Genomic DNA, 15,583 nt, shown 5'->3' on the forward strand with positions numbered 1-15,583 from the left:
TGATGCATGCTCTTTGCCTCCACTGAACTTAAATTAAATTAAGGTCAGAATCAGTACATAACCGAGAACCGCCTCAGTGGCAAACTCTGACTCATGTGTTTATCAAACTCAAATCTGAATGCAGCTCTTTTAAAAAGCACATCTAAATGTAAAGCATTAGATACGTCATGAGAGGAAAAAAAAAAAAGTGTTGCTCAACCGTGATCATGAAATTATACATGCACTGGGAAAGATAATCCATGTGTTTGTGTGTGCTTATCTGTGTAGCATACTCTGCTTTCTCGGGTTACGTCCTGCACAGAAAGCTGCACCACTGGACTGGGATCTTTATTGCCTTTTTTCATCTGAAATTAAAATAAAAAAGTATTTGAAATGATGTTTATAACATCTGAGCACAACCAAGTTCTTTGGTTTTTGAAGAGGTTTGATGCTATTAGTCACTGTTTTGTCCATTTATTTCATTCATAATACAGACTATGGAGCATAGTCTCCAAGACGTCTGTTTGGAGAAGAAAATCAATATTTCTGCTGCATATGTTACAGTACCTTCAATCAAGGCTTAAAAAAAAGGATCATCCAGTATATACAGATAAATGAAAAAGCAATAAGCTTGTGGCTTTGACATGCTGTGTAGGGTATTTTGTTAACATGATTTAGATACAGTTAGGTTACTACAAACAGATACAAATAATTTTGATTGGTCAGCTTTAACCTATAGTGTAACATTCCTTTGCGAATAGAACAGTTTAACATGAATTACAATAAACCAATCCACATGACAAATGGGTTACTGAATGGTTTAAATGAAAATTATATTAATTACAAGCTACTGTCCTCATAGTCACCATATGTATATCAAACAGTTGAAACACCTATTTGGACTAATGTGTTAAAAAACGCTTAAACCATAATCAAATACCAATTCAAATATTGTTTTAATGACTCCAGTGCTGTTTTTAAAGTGAATTAGTGCTATCTGTAAAGATGCCCCTGTTCTTCCCATTATTTTCCTTATTTCTATCAATGAAACATTGTACATCTTTTGAATAAATATTTCGACTGCATGAGAATGACAGCCTTTTTTTCCACTTTATAATCCCTTTATTTTCACAGACTCAAAAGTAAATTACAAACTAAAATAATTATAAATACAATGATTATTATTGATACTTGGAAGGTATACATTTGCAGATAGTCTAAAGTATGAAACCATGAATAATCACAAACAAGTTCCGGCAACTTTACTGCAACTGCATTTGACTATTGCTTGTCGGCAAGTCATTCCGCCTCCAGTCTCCTGTAAACGAAAAGCATTCTAATTTGAGTTAAGGTCAGATGACTGGTTTATTTAAGAATGTTTTTTTGCCTTGCAAAGCTTTTAGGTTGCTTTTGTAGTATGTTTTTGGTCATTATCCATCTGCACTGTGAATCACTGTAAGGTCAGCTTTGCAGCACCTGAATGAATCTGAACAGAAAGTTTAGCGCTACCTTATAATTCATCCTGATACTTCTATCAGATGTCACATCATTAACAAACACCAATGTCTTAGTTTTATTGGTAACCATATATTCTCAAGCTATTACACCTCCTCCAGCATGTTTCACAGATAATGCAGTATGTTTTGGATCATGAGCTTTTATTTCCTTTTTATTTCCTTCTCCATATCCTTCTACATGCTACCAGGAATTTGCATAATTTGCAAGTAAACCCACTGTATTTACATTCATGTACAATCATCTCCCTTGACTATAAACATTGACAATAAGCCTACACCCTTCAGTCTATTTTTTGACTTCGTTTAACTTTAATTTTTTTATTCTGTGGGGTTTGTCTTCCACAAGGAAGGGACACAGCAATCATCCCCTTTAGTTGCCCTACAAAGGTCTTCAAGTTCTTCAGGAGCTTCGAAGCTTTCCAGGGATTTCCTACTTGTGTTTCTTCAGACTAATGATGGCCTTACTAAAACTTCCCAAGAACTACTCCCAGATTCAGCATTTTGATTCAATAATAGACCTGTTTTGTCATGAAATAGACTAATTATCAGTCAACTATTTACAATCAGGAAACTAATTATCAGTCAACTGTTTAAAATCTTTTGAGCATGTAAAAATAGAGAAAAAATGTGCCAAAAATAAAAAAAGTTGTCACTGTCCAAATACTTATGGAACCTACAGTATACATTTTAAGCACATAAAAAATAAATGAAAACTGTGTCTCACAGGAAGTGCCTCTGCCTTGTCCAAATACACTGTCAAAACGGCTGCTGAGGGGGGGTCTGCTGTTTTACTCAGAACTGTTTTGTTTCTTTTCAGAACCTGAAGTAAAAAAAATTTGTGGTTAAAAACAGAGAACTCAATGTTAAACATCTTGTTACTTCTATTTAACATTCATACCTGTAAAGCATTCAGTAAAGCATCTCAGATTCACTATTACCCATCATTAAAATAAATTTTTATTATAGTGCATGTGTACATGTAATTGTGTATATACACATTCACCTGCTCAAGGGCATCAGTGTTGTCCTGCAATGTCAGCCATTCCAGCTTGAGGTGAACACGCCCTGTAGGAGCATCCTTCAAAGTGAACCACTGAAAAAAAAGAACATAAATTAAAAGTGAATAAATTAAGGAAGAGCAATAATGAGTCATAAATAACATTAGACAGTTAGTGCTTTTAGCCAGATTTATTAATATGTGTATAGGTCTAGAAAACACAAACAGATAAAAACGAATATGAAAAATATGTCTTTATATCTCACCTCATCAACAATTTTAGCCTTTTTCACAATTCCCAAATCCACGTTAGTTCTGAAAACAAACACAAAAATAAAGTCCTAAAAAAAAATCTAGCTACTTCATGGCTTTAGTGCTACTTTAACAAAACAATAGCAATTTTGTTCCCCACTTTGAGTGCTAGTGTACTCAAATAAGTCATGTTTGTCTGCTGTTACCATGGTTAGAATTCTAAAAGGGGGATCCTTGAAACCTTAACCCTAATATTTTCTTGTTCACTTTTTAAATGAAGGCAGGAATAAATATGAATATATGCAAACAAACTATTCTAAGCAGTGTAAACATTTCCATATTCTTTCTTGTAACTTCTTTAAATTTTGAAACACCAGGTTTCGTTCAGAAAGTCATCACCGCAAGACTGTGACCCCACATGGGTAGCCTAATTGTGTTGATGTCTGCAAATAATCATAATTTTGTTATCGTGAAACTTTTACACTGTGCAATACAATGTATCTTTTCTACAGGTTTAGTTACTCCAGGACACTTAGAATACTGAGAATTATAAACAGAATCTGACATTTATATGCATTCAAATTAAACAAATAAAAATCCTTGAGGGCCGACTATAAATCCTCTGCAACATGGCAATAATACAAATCATAAACATGTAATGTAATTACATTCCTTGGCAAAATATTGGTCATGAAATGTATTTTCAAAAAGTCTAAAATGAGTGCAAGTAGCACGATGATGGTACCTCCCCAGGAAGTCATCCTGGTCTGGATCTTTGTCATACACTTCTACCTCCAGTTCCTGTCCAGGTACTTCATGAACAATTACCTGAAAGACACACAACACAGGCAAGGTCAAATACAGTATGGATCACATCTTGTTATATGATTGTTATGTGATTTTGTTTTGTTGAAGATGTGCATTAAAACGCTTGATTGGTGATTGATGAGTGTGTTTGCATGTCCTACCTCATACATTTCACCCCATTTTGGGCTGTCTGTGTTGTCTTTGTGGTGGGATCTGAATGTCTGTGGCCCCACTCTAATCAATGCATAAGGGTCAGACAAGCCTGACATCACACCCTTCACATAGTTGTCCTTAGCAGGCAATTTATCGGCTTCCAATAGGTGAATACGAACCACACCCTAAAAGGGAGGAAATAAACAGGACAGAATAAATGTAGGTATACATCATTTTGTGTAAAAGCACCTATGTATGAATGAAAGTTAAATGCATGTGTATGTATGGATTTGCATCTATCTGTGTTACCCTGGGCAGAGGGGAGCGTAGCTGTGCCACTGGTAGATTCGGTACTAATGGAATGGTAAGGCGGTTAGGCAGCACCAGAAAAGACGCAATGGCATCCATTATCATCGTGTCTGTTTTCAGGCTGAGAGAGAGCAAAAGTAATAAAAAGTCAATAAAAATTTTCAACTTTTATACGTTTTTTGACCCTATTTTCTTCCAATGTGTTCAACTGCAAAAATGTCCTATCGCTAGCACGTTAGTCCTCCCCTATTACACAAAAGGTACCATCAAGAGATCAATAAGGCTACCAGTTGCTTTCATATCTTTCTCAATGCTTCTTGTGCTGTGTGTCATTATCTTTTAAGTGTTCTAATTATTTCTGTCATTTACAGCAACAGTGGGTTTGTTTTAAAGTTTCTTTGTAAGGTAAACCCTATTACCAGTCCATAAAAACATTGAAAATATGGGCCTTTTGAATAAAAGCTATTTTTATAATTGTACTCAAATGTCAAAGCTTCTGTGTTTGTGTATAAAGCACCAATATAATGCTTGTTTTTCAACATGATTTTGTTATTATTTAAGAACATACACATTGACTGTATAAGATAATATTCTTTAAATAGTAGGTTTTACTAATTAACCAAACAAACAAAATAAAAAATTTTGCAAAATTGTCACTGTAAAAAATATTTATATATTTCAAATATTTCAACTTGACTCACTTGAGTCCTGGAATGTCCAATAGATTGGTTAGACCAGTCCAGTTGATGTCCAGCTTCTGATGAAGTGAATACCAAGGATAACGTTTGATGAGCAGGAAAATAGAAGACAAGGCATTTCAATAACAAAAATCTATATTAATAAGCTCAAAGTATGTACAAAATAATGTAAAACTATAGCACTGATATAGTAAAAGACAAAATTTGGTCAATCTTAAACAGACTTCTAAAAAAGTAATATGATAAAAAAAAAAGAAGCAGATGCAGAGGAGCTGTGAATGTACAGAAACTTACAGGCCTACGGATGAAGAACATACTGAGTGCGCCTACAATGGGAACATCACCAATCAAAGGCTCCAAAATCACTCTCATCATACCGTTGAGCTGAAAAAGACAGTCATAGAATATTTCTTTACCACCTAGTAATTACTATATTATCTTGGTACAGTAATTGCAAGTTATTCTAGAAGTACAGTAATTATGGTCTGATGTTTCAAAACTAGCCACAGAGCAAAATGAGTTAAAGCTCACCTGTATCCCCTTCACTCCTGCTTTACAGAAATACCTCTTCACCTCCACATTTATTTCTACATTCCCCACATAGCTGCACAAATATGAAATATACAGTTACTTAGCCATCTAAATAATAGTGCGAAAACATCTTTGTCCAAACAAGGAACATTTATTATCAAGTATATATACCTTGACAGCCATACTTTACAGAGTAATTTTTGTTTGCATGCTGAGAAACTTTCAGTGTCCTACAGCCACATTTAATGAGTAGACCCATTTGTAAAATATTTTAAAAATGACTGCCCTGGGCAGCTGTCTAACTCTCACAACAAATGGCAGCACAAATGGATGATTACACTTAGCAAATGGCTAGATACATACTCATATCAAGGGTCTATTTTTAAATGTGAGGTTTGGCCTTTCTATTTAAACTAAATGTCTTATAGCTAATGTTTCTTTTCATATGCGATAGCATAAAACAAACTGCATAAAACAAATAAAAAAACTACACTACATACAAAAATGTACATTTATCTGTACCCAGTCTTTCATATCACTGTGTCAAGCCTGTGAAATACCTACGGTACTTATTAGCTGATGATATTTAAATTTACCCTGTAATACCATTCCTTCTGACATTTAAACTAACAGGAACAGCAATCTGAACTTACATCTGCTCCTACGGTCAAACGTAAGACTAGTCACACCTTTATTCATCTTCATCTTTTTAATTTCATTTAAATCCATGCAGTCCTGTACAGCTGTGTATATCTTGCTCCACTGTCAACTTATTAGGAACTCAAGTATCACTGCATATTCCTGCATTTATCTAATTTACTAATCATGTGGCAGCAACCCAGCCATTAGGGGGGCACAAGCCAGTGTACTCTTAGTGCCGGTCCCAAGCCCGGGTAAATGGGGAGGGTTGCGTTAGGAAGGGCATCCAGCGTAAAACATGTGCCAAATCAAATATGCGGATCACAAATGAGAATTTCATACCGGATCGATCGAGGCCCGGGTTAACAACGACCGCCACAGGTATCGTTAGCCGACAGGGTACCGGTGGAAATTGGGCTACTGTTGGCCGAAGGAGGAGAAGGAGAGGAGGAAGGCGTCTACAGAGACGGCAGGAAAAGGAGCAGTGTAGGAGAGTAGAGGTTCGGGTTGGTATTTTAAATGTTGGTACTATGACGGGTAAAGGGAGAGAGATAGCTGATATGATGGAGAGGAGAAAGGTAGATGTGTTGTGTGTTCAGGAGACCAAGTGGAAAGGGAGTAAGGCCAGGAACATTGGAGGTGGGTTTAAACTGTTTTATCATAATGTGGATGGGAAGAGAAATGGTGTAGGGGTGATTCTGAAGGAAGCGTACAGTAAGAGTGTAGTGGAGGTGAAGAGAGTTTCTGATAGGGTGATGATCGTGAAGGTGGAAGTTGAAGGGATGATGATAAATGTCATCAGTGCCTATGCTCCACAAGTTGGCTGTGAGATGGAGGAGAAAGAAAGATTCTGGAGTGAATTAGATGAAGTGGTAGATGGTGTACCTAGGAAAGAACGATTGGTGATTGGGGCAGACTTTCATGGGCATGTAGGTGAAGGGAACAGAGGTGATGAGGAGGTGATGGGTAGGTATGGTTTTAAGGAGAGGAATGTGGAAGGGCAGATGGTGGTAGATTTTGCTAAAAGGATGGAAATGGCAGTGGTGAACACGCATTTTAAGAAGAAGGAGGATCATAGGGTGACGTATAAGAGTGGAGGAAGGTGCACACAGGTGGATTATCTTCTGTGTAGGAGATGCAACCTGAAGGAGATTGGAGACTGTAAGGTGTTGGCGGGGGACAGTGTAGCTAGACAGCATCGGATGGTGGTCTGTAGGATGGTTTTGGAGGCGAAGAAGAAGAGGAGGAAAGTAAGGTTTGAAAGAAGAATAAGATGGTGGAAACTGAAGGAGGAAGAGTGTAGTGTGAGGTTCAGGGAAGAGGTCAGACAGGGGCTCGGTGATGGTGAAGAAGTGCCGGATGATTGGGCAACTACTGCAGGAGTGATGAGGGAGGCAGCTAGAAAAGTACTTGGTGTGACATCTGAAAATAGAAAGCAAGACAAGGAGACGTGGTGGTGGAATGAGGAAGTGCAGGAGAGCATTAGGGGAAAGAGGTTGGCAAAACAGAAGTGGGATCGACAGAGTGATGAGAAAAGTAGGCAGGAGTACAAGGAGATGCGGCAGCAGGTTAAAAGGGATGTGGCGAAAGCCAAGGAAAAGGCATATGAGGAACTGTATAAGAGGTTGGACACTAAGGAAGGAGAAAAGGATTTATACCGATTGGCCAAGCAGAGGGACCGAGCTGGAAAGGGTGTACTGCAAGTTAGAGCAATAAAGGATGGAGAGGGAAATGTGTTGACTATTGAGGAGAGTGTGTTGAGAAGATGGAGGAAGTATTTTGAGCAGCTGATGAATGAGGAAAATCAGAGAGAGAGAAGGTTGGAGGATGTGGAGTTGGTGAAGCAGGATGTAGATAGGATTAGTAAGGAGGAAGTGAGAGCAGCGATTAAGAGGATGAAGAATGGAAAGTCGGTTGGACCAGATGACATACCGGTAGAAGCGTGGAGATGTTTAGGAGAGATGGCAGTGGAGTTTTTAACCAGATTGTTTAACAGGATTCTGGAAGGGGAGAGGATGCCTGAGGAATGGAGAAGGAGTGTGCTGGTACCGATCTTTAAGCATAAGGGAGATGTGCAGACCTGCAGTAACTACAGGGGAATTAAGTTGATCAGTCACACCATGAAGTTATGGGAAAGAGTAGTGAAAGCCAGGTTGAGAGAAGAGGTGACCATCTGTGAGCAACAGTATGGTTTCATGCCGAGGAAGAGCACCACAGATGCCTTATTTGCTTTAAGGATGTTGATGGAGAAGTATAGAGAAAGACAGAAGGAGCTGCATTGTGTATTTGTGGATTTAGAGAAAGCGTACGACAGGGTGCCGAGAGAGGAGTTGTGGTATTGTATGAGGAAGTCAGGTGTGTCAGAGAAGTATGTGAGGGTGGTGCAGGACATGTATGAGGACAGTGTGACGGCAGTAAAGTGTGCAGTAGGTACGACAGACTGGTTCAGGGTGAAGGTTGGACTGCATCAAGGATCGGCCCTGAGCCCTTTCCTGTTTGCAGTGGTGATGGACAGGTTGACGGACGAGGTCAGACAGGAGTCTCCCTGGACTATGATGTTTGCAGATGATATTGTGATTTGTGGTGAGAGTAGAGAGCAGGTTGAGAAGAGCCTGGAGAGGTGGAGATATGCGCTGGAGAGAAGGGGAATGAAAGTCAGTAGGAGTAAGACAGAGTACATGTGTGTGAATGAGAGGGAGGGCAGTGGAGTGATGCGGTTGCAGGGAGAAGAGGTGGAGAAGGTGGAGGAGTTCAGGTACCTGGGGTCAACAGTGCAAAGTAATGGAGAGTGTGTTAGAGAAGTAAAGAAAAGAGTGCAGGCAGGGTGGAGTGGATGGAGAAGAGTGATAGGAGTGATTTGTGATAGTAGGGTATCTGCAAGAATGAAAGGGAAAGTTTATAGGACTGTGGTGAGACCTGCGATGTTGTATGGATTAGAGACAGTGGCATTGAGTAAAAGACAGGAGGTGGAGCTGGAGGTAGCAGAGCTGAAGATGTTGAGGTTTTCGTTGGGAGTGACGAGGATGAACAAGATTAGAAATGAGTTTATTAGAGGGACAGCACATGTAGGATGTTTTGGTGACAAGGTGAGGGAGGCGAGATTGCGATGGTTTGGACATGTGCAGAGAAGGGACATGAATTATATTGGTAGAAAAATGCTGAAGATGGAGCCACCAGGTAGGAGGAAAAGAGGAAGGCCAAGGAGGAGGTTTATGGAAGTGGTGAGGGAAGACATGCAGGTAGTTGGTGTAAAAGAGGCAGATATAAAGGACAGGGTGGTATGGAGACGGATGATCCGCTGTGGCGACCCCTAATGGGAGCAGCCGAAAGAAGAAGAAGACTAATCATGTGGCAGCAGAGTGAATAAAAGTGTAGGTGTATTTTTATAAGCAATAGAATCATTAATTACTACTTCCCTCTTGTGTTCTCATGTGGGTGAGAACATACTGTAGTTCATAGTTCATTCTATCAGTGTATCGAAGGTTCCTCGATTGACCTACTTAATTTTCTTAACAATTGGTAATGCTGTCACTGTAAAAGCTTTACTAAAGCTGATTGCCCAATGGCAGCTTCTAATGAACTAAAAGCATTTAAACAAAGATTGGACGATTAAATCCAGACAGTGTCACAATAAACACAGTTCTATACAGCTGAGTACATTTGTTAATATACAGCAAATATTATAATGCTGTTATAGGATCATAATTAGAATGATAGGCGAGTCTGAGTAGTGGGTGAGACTTGTTGACCAAATTTCACATTTCTGTGACTTGTGGTTTGGTTTGCGCGATTAGGGGGAAAAAAAAAAATCTCAAGCAAAACCAACTGTGCATGATTCCTTCAGGATAATATACAAAACAAAAAAATTATATTAAAAGATCAAGCAAAATATATTTTTTGAAAGATCGTACAATTTGTAAACATCCACTGGTTGTACATAAAGTTTATTTCTGACGCATCCAGTCATGTGATTCCTGACTCACTGTCGCCAAATGTCTAAGACACATACCCAATACTTCAACTAAGCATTGTCCAAGTGTGTGGTGCTATATTTAAAGCAAATACTTAGTGGTTCAGCAAGGATTTGCATCCAGCAGCACAACGGTTTGAATAAACAATAATAATAATAATACACTAAACCAGAATCAGGACAAAAGTAGAATTATGCTGTAGGGACTGGGAAACTGGGAAAAGAGGTTAAGTCTCATTAGCACACAATTGCTGTAGAGAGTAAGGAAATGCATTTTATCCTACTTTTAAAAATATTTAAATTAATAAATTGTATATCAAGATACAAATTATTGAATGTTTAAAAAATTACAAAATGTTGTTATAGCATTTAACATTTTCAAAACATTTTAGATTCACCTGATGTAGACATCCAGTAGCACTTGTCCTTTTTCAGTCTCACTATGAGCCTTCACTCCTACAACCTTCATAGCCTGTAAAATTAGGAAAATGCTGATTTCTCCATAAGACACCAAAAATCTTTTTAAAGAAACCATGCCACTATTAATATTGTATTAATGATATTAGGACAAAGTCCAAATCTATTCAGTCCAATTAAATTTTATCTGAATTTAACTATTAACAATGGACATTGTCCCAAATCAACAATATCCATTGTTAAAAGTAACAATGTCCAAAGTAGCAAAGTCCACAGTAGCAATGTCCACAGTTAAAATATAATCTGCATTATTCAAATCTGTTTGTGGTAATACAGAACATGTATTCTGAACATGTCAAACATACATACTTGGCTTTTAAAATTGTCCTACGCTGTACTGTATTTATTTATTTATAAAATATGACTCTCTGAATATTTATAACATAATATTTATTGATCAAATATGACACTCTCAGATGTATACAAAATATTTGTAAGTAGTTTTAATTTCATAGACTTGGTAAGTCAAGAACGATAAAAACACATGTTAATTTGTAACAGACAAAAGTAACACGAGAGCTTAAATACACATATTAATCAAGGCAAGAACTGAAAACAGGTGACAGTAATCATGACACTGCACTGGCACAGCTGGCAAACAAGAAACAACTATCAGTAATGTTCCAATTTTGTTCCAATAATGTTCCAACACTGTAATGTGCTCAAAAAGTTGCACGTTGTGTATGTTATTTAAAACATCTGGGAATGAAAGTGGGTAGGATTAAGACAGAGTAAATGTGTGTAAATGAGAGGGAGGGCAATGGAGTGGTGTGGTTGCAGGGAGAAGAGGTGGGGAAGGTGTGAAAGTATTGGAGAGTGTGTTAGAAAAGTAAAGAAAAGAGTGCAGGCAGGGTGGAGTGGGTGGAGAAGAGCGATAGCAGGAGTAATTTGTGATAGAAGGGTATCTGCAAGAGTGAAAGGGAAAGTTTATAGGACTGTGGTGAGACCTGCATTGTTGTATGGTTTAGAGACAGTGGCATTGAGTATAAGACAGTGGTGGAGCTGGAGGTAGCAGAGCTGAAGATGCGGAGATTTTCATTGGGAGTGACGACGATAGACAGGATTAGAAATGAATTTATTAGAGGGACCAACGATGTGTTTCAATGTGGCTTGCTCATCACTGATAAATGCACACCATTCACCTTAGTTCTTAACATTCTGTAAAGCTGCTTTGAGACAATGTCTTTCGTGAAAAGCGATATAAAAATAAACTTGACTTGACTTGACATGACATGTAGGACGTTTTGGGGACAAAGTGAGGCAGGCGTGATTGAGATGGTTTGGACATGTGCAGAGGAGGGAGATGGGGTATATCGGTAGCAGAATGCTGAGGATGGAGCCGCCAGGAAGAAGGAAAAGAGAAAGACCAAGGAGGAGGTTGTGGTGGATGTGGTGAGGAAAGACATACAGGTAGTTGGTTTTAAAGAGGCAGATGTAGAGGACAGAGTAGTATGGAGACGGATGATCTGCTGTGGTGACCCCTAATGGGAAAAGCCAAAAGAAGATTTAAAACATCTGAGAATTGAAAGATGTAAAGCTGATCTGTTGTTTCTGTTGATATCTCTTGATATCTCCTTTAGCTTCTGTATTAATGAGTTAATGAATTTGTATGTGGAACATCTAGAACATTTGCATGCCACATTGTCTATTAGAAAACAGAGCAGGAGCACAAAGAGTGTCCATCCCTCAAACAAACCCCTATGACAAGCATCATTGGTATTACTTAACTAGAGGGGGAAGTGGTAACTCAATGGTTAAAATAATGGACTTCTGATCAGGTCACAAATTTAAATCTCAAATCCCTACACCACCATGCTGAGACTACTGAGCCGTTGAACTGCTCAGATGTATAAATTAGATCATTGTAAGTCAGTCTGGATAAGGGCATCTGAATGGAAGTTTTAAATGGAAATAAAATGGTAATAAAAACGAATATGCATGCTCTGCAAATTATCTATTTGTCTGGTATGCATTAAGGTTCGTAGCAATTTATGATACAACCCCCAGTGGCAGTGTACTAACAGCATTTTTTTTCCGAAGCATATTGTCTTTATTCATTTAAATATATATGAATTATCGAATAAAAGGAAGTATAGAAAAGATCTTAACCTAGATTTTTAAAAATGACTTGCACTTTATTTGTCATGTCAATACTGAAACTGTGATCAGAATTCATTTCCCAGAATGCACCTTTGCCTATAATCATGACCATCATAAACTCAAACTTATTGCACACACTTGGTAACACACCTAGTCATCTTCACACTACAAAAGTATTCTTTTAATACAAACACTTTGCAATATATGTATTCAGCATTGACATTCATCTGGTATACAAAGCCATTGTTTATGTGCACTATTTCAGGTTTTGGCCTACATTTCTTGTTATGTAATCATAGTTTTGTTATGTGACAGTCTGTTTCCACATGCCATGATCCTTTAAATGTTTCTGGATAGTGGCCTTGACATGCGATTTTGATCTGAATATTTCAAAACCAAAACATTAGACATACAGTGCAACCTTTATATTCCTTTATGTACACAAAGAAATACCTCTAAGTAATGAAGCAATGCAATGAGACAATGCCCACTTGCAGTGAGAACAAACAAATTTGTCTTAAATAATAAATAATATTAAGCAATGATTCCCAAACACTACTAAACAAACAACTGTGTTTATCAAGACCAAATTTTATCCTCGTGTTCTTATGAGTTGTTATCAGAAGAACAGAAACACTGCTGCAGTTATTTGACCAGGCATTTATGTTGCTATTGCCTTTCAATTTTGGAAAAACATGCTGTTCTCTCTATTAACATTAATTCAGAAATTATAAAGGAAGAGATATTATTCCCAAACAGCCCAATCCTTTTCTACCACTAAAGCAAGGTGAACATTTAAATACACATATTGCTCCTTACACAGATCTAAAGCAAAAAAATGCTATTTCTGCTTGCATTTACATTTACATTTATGGCATTTAGCAGACATTTTGCTTCATCAGGAATGGTGAGAGCCTAAAATATAAGTTATATATTCACATGTTTTTGTATTCATTTTCATTCTAAAAAATAAATGAGTAAAATGGAAATAAATGGTAAAAAGGCGAACCTTGTCACCAAAGTCAATTTTGGTAAAGCTGAGGGTCTGCAAGTGTTGACTGGATGCTCTGAGGGATGGTGCAATGCTCTCCGTCAGCAATTTCTGTAAGTACTGGCTAATAAATGGCCATGCTTGCTGGATGACCTGTAAAGCGGACAGAGAAAGAGTGAATAAAAATTTGCCGTTATATTTCTTTACATAAGTACATAACTTACTTATGCTTACATAATTATGCTTAAATGTCAATTTATAAATCTGACAAAACTAATATATTGACAATCATTATCTCTGAACAATTAATAAGAACTGTAATATTTTTATTTACCAATAAAAAAGATATAGTTTTAATTATCTATTATTTAGGATTGCACTGTTTAAACATTTAAACGAGAATGTTAAAACTGTCAACAAACACAACTTATTGTGCATCTTATACAGCTATATCTTTCCCTCCCTCGACCTCACACATCTCCAAAAACCCTATTGTCCGTATTTGTTTTGCTGCCATAGCAACAAACTGTTATGTTAAATGCCTGGATGTGTTGGCGACTGACCACAGAAGTTCCTGTGCAAGGGGATTTCTTAACATTCTTAATAACACACTGCAATATATTGTTTAGAAGAAATGCTTGGAATTAGTATTCATGATATTTAATAAACCTTTTAAAACTGTAGAAAGAACATTACTCATAATCACACACGCCAGTGCTCATGTTAGTTCTCACTCTCCAGTGTTCTGTATTGTTGAAAGATTTATAATCACACTCTTGATGTCACCCAAATAAGGATGGGTTTCCCTTTTGAGACTGGTTCCTCTCAAGGTTTCTTCCTCATAACATCTAAGGAAGTTTTTCCTTGCCACAGTCGCCGTGGCTGCTCATCAGGGATAAATGCACACCGTTCACATTAACTCTTAAAATTCTGTAAAGCTGCTTTGAGACAATGTCTGTTTTGAAATGCGCTATAGAAATAAACTTGACTTGACTTTTACATACTAAAACTGGCATTTTAGGTGACTTGGCTGTAAAAATTCAAAGGTGTCATTAGTTTCCTTGGATATATTATGGGACATATAAGCAGGATAGAATTAAATTGAATGGAATCTGCAGAGAGTAAAAGCATTTATGTGCTCTCAATGCAAACAGAACTTAAGGAATTGGAACTAGGGTAGGGTTAGGGTTTTTCTGGGGCATAAAGGTTGGATTTTGCAGCTTTGGAAAATGATGTGGCCCAGAATTACACTGACTCCAGAGTGATGAGCATATCAGGGTTATAAAAGGAGGCAGATAAAGTGATGCACCCATCATGCCTAGTGACTACTGTACAAGCCTTTGGGGGATTTGTGTTGATCTGTGTTTGCTTGATTTGATCCAGTAAAAGTTCACCAATGTTATTGCCCAGGCATGTTTTTGTGTGTGTGTGTGTGTGTGTGTGTGTGTGTGTGTGTGTGTGTGTGTGTGTGTGTGTGCGTGTATGTATGTACATACACGTACACACACACATATAATTGATCAATTTACTGATTTTATTAAACATTTATAAGTAGCTGAACATGCTCATTGGGTGTGGTCCAGAGCAACTATTACACAAACTCAAAAACTGTTTGACTGGATTTCTTTTGATTACACAGAGATTCAGATTAAACTCTAGCTAATTTATTCTTAGAGCATAGGATTGGCTTCAGGACGAGCGAATAGTTTCTGGCTTATGGCCAGTGGAATGGTGTTTGTTCTCTCTCGCCTCCTTTTTTAAAATACTAATTTGGAAAATCTGACAATAGAAGGTTTTGAACTCTACAACCGAAAAGTGTCTGGGGCAAAGCACATCTATTCCAGGAAGTGGTTATGTGCCTGTGCGTGTGTGTGTGTGTGTGTGTGTGTGTGTGTGTGTGTGTGTGTGTGTGTGTGTGTGTGTGTGTGTGTGTGTGTATGCTCGGCAAAACTGATGCCATTAACAGAAGTAGCTACCCTTTTCTTAAGCCAAGAATTTGGTTTAGGCAGGGCTAGATCATTTCTTACATGTTTTGACTAAACCTTTCCAGAACTGAAAAAGAGAAGAGAAAGAAAAAAACATTCATTTCTCTTACTATTTTATTTTACAAAATAATTGTTTGACTAATGCAACTGCTTTTTATTACAAAGAAGCTGTGTTTAT

At 37.6% G+C, this 15,583-nt stretch overlaps 1 protein-coding gene across 1 annotated transcript in view; it reads right to left on the bottom strand.

The window, feature by feature from the left end:
* Window positions 1-15,583, bottom strand: part of esyt1b (extended synaptotagmin-like protein 1b) — a 49,089-nt gene that overhangs the window by 31,717 nt on the left and 1,789 nt on the right. The window contains exons 3-14 of the mRNA XM_083531398.1: window positions 13,439-13,573; window positions 10,251-10,324; window positions 5,244-5,316; window positions 5,007-5,096; window positions 4,716-4,771; window positions 4,015-4,135; window positions 3,714-3,890; window positions 3,491-3,573; window positions 2,760-2,808; window positions 2,500-2,589; window positions 2,221-2,316; window positions 273-344 (exon numbers count right to left, since the gene is read on the bottom strand). Coding sequence (XP_083387524.1) covers window positions 273-344; window positions 2,221-2,316; window positions 2,500-2,589; window positions 2,760-2,808; window positions 3,491-3,573; window positions 3,714-3,890; window positions 4,015-4,135; window positions 4,716-4,771; window positions 5,007-5,096; window positions 5,244-5,316; window positions 10,251-10,324; window positions 13,439-13,573 — 1,116 coding nt within the window. The remainder of the gene's footprint in view (window positions 1-272; window positions 345-2,220; window positions 2,317-2,499; window positions 2,590-2,759; window positions 2,809-3,490; window positions 3,574-3,713; window positions 3,891-4,014; window positions 4,136-4,715; window positions 4,772-5,006; window positions 5,097-5,243; window positions 5,317-10,250; window positions 10,325-13,438; window positions 13,574-15,583) is intronic.

This window comes from Silurus aristotelis, assembly GCF_946808225.1.
Source record: "Silurus aristotelis genome assembly, chromosome: 2".
NCBI classification, from domain to species: domain Eukaryota; kingdom Metazoa; phylum Chordata; class Actinopteri; order Siluriformes; family Siluridae; genus Silurus; species Silurus aristotelis.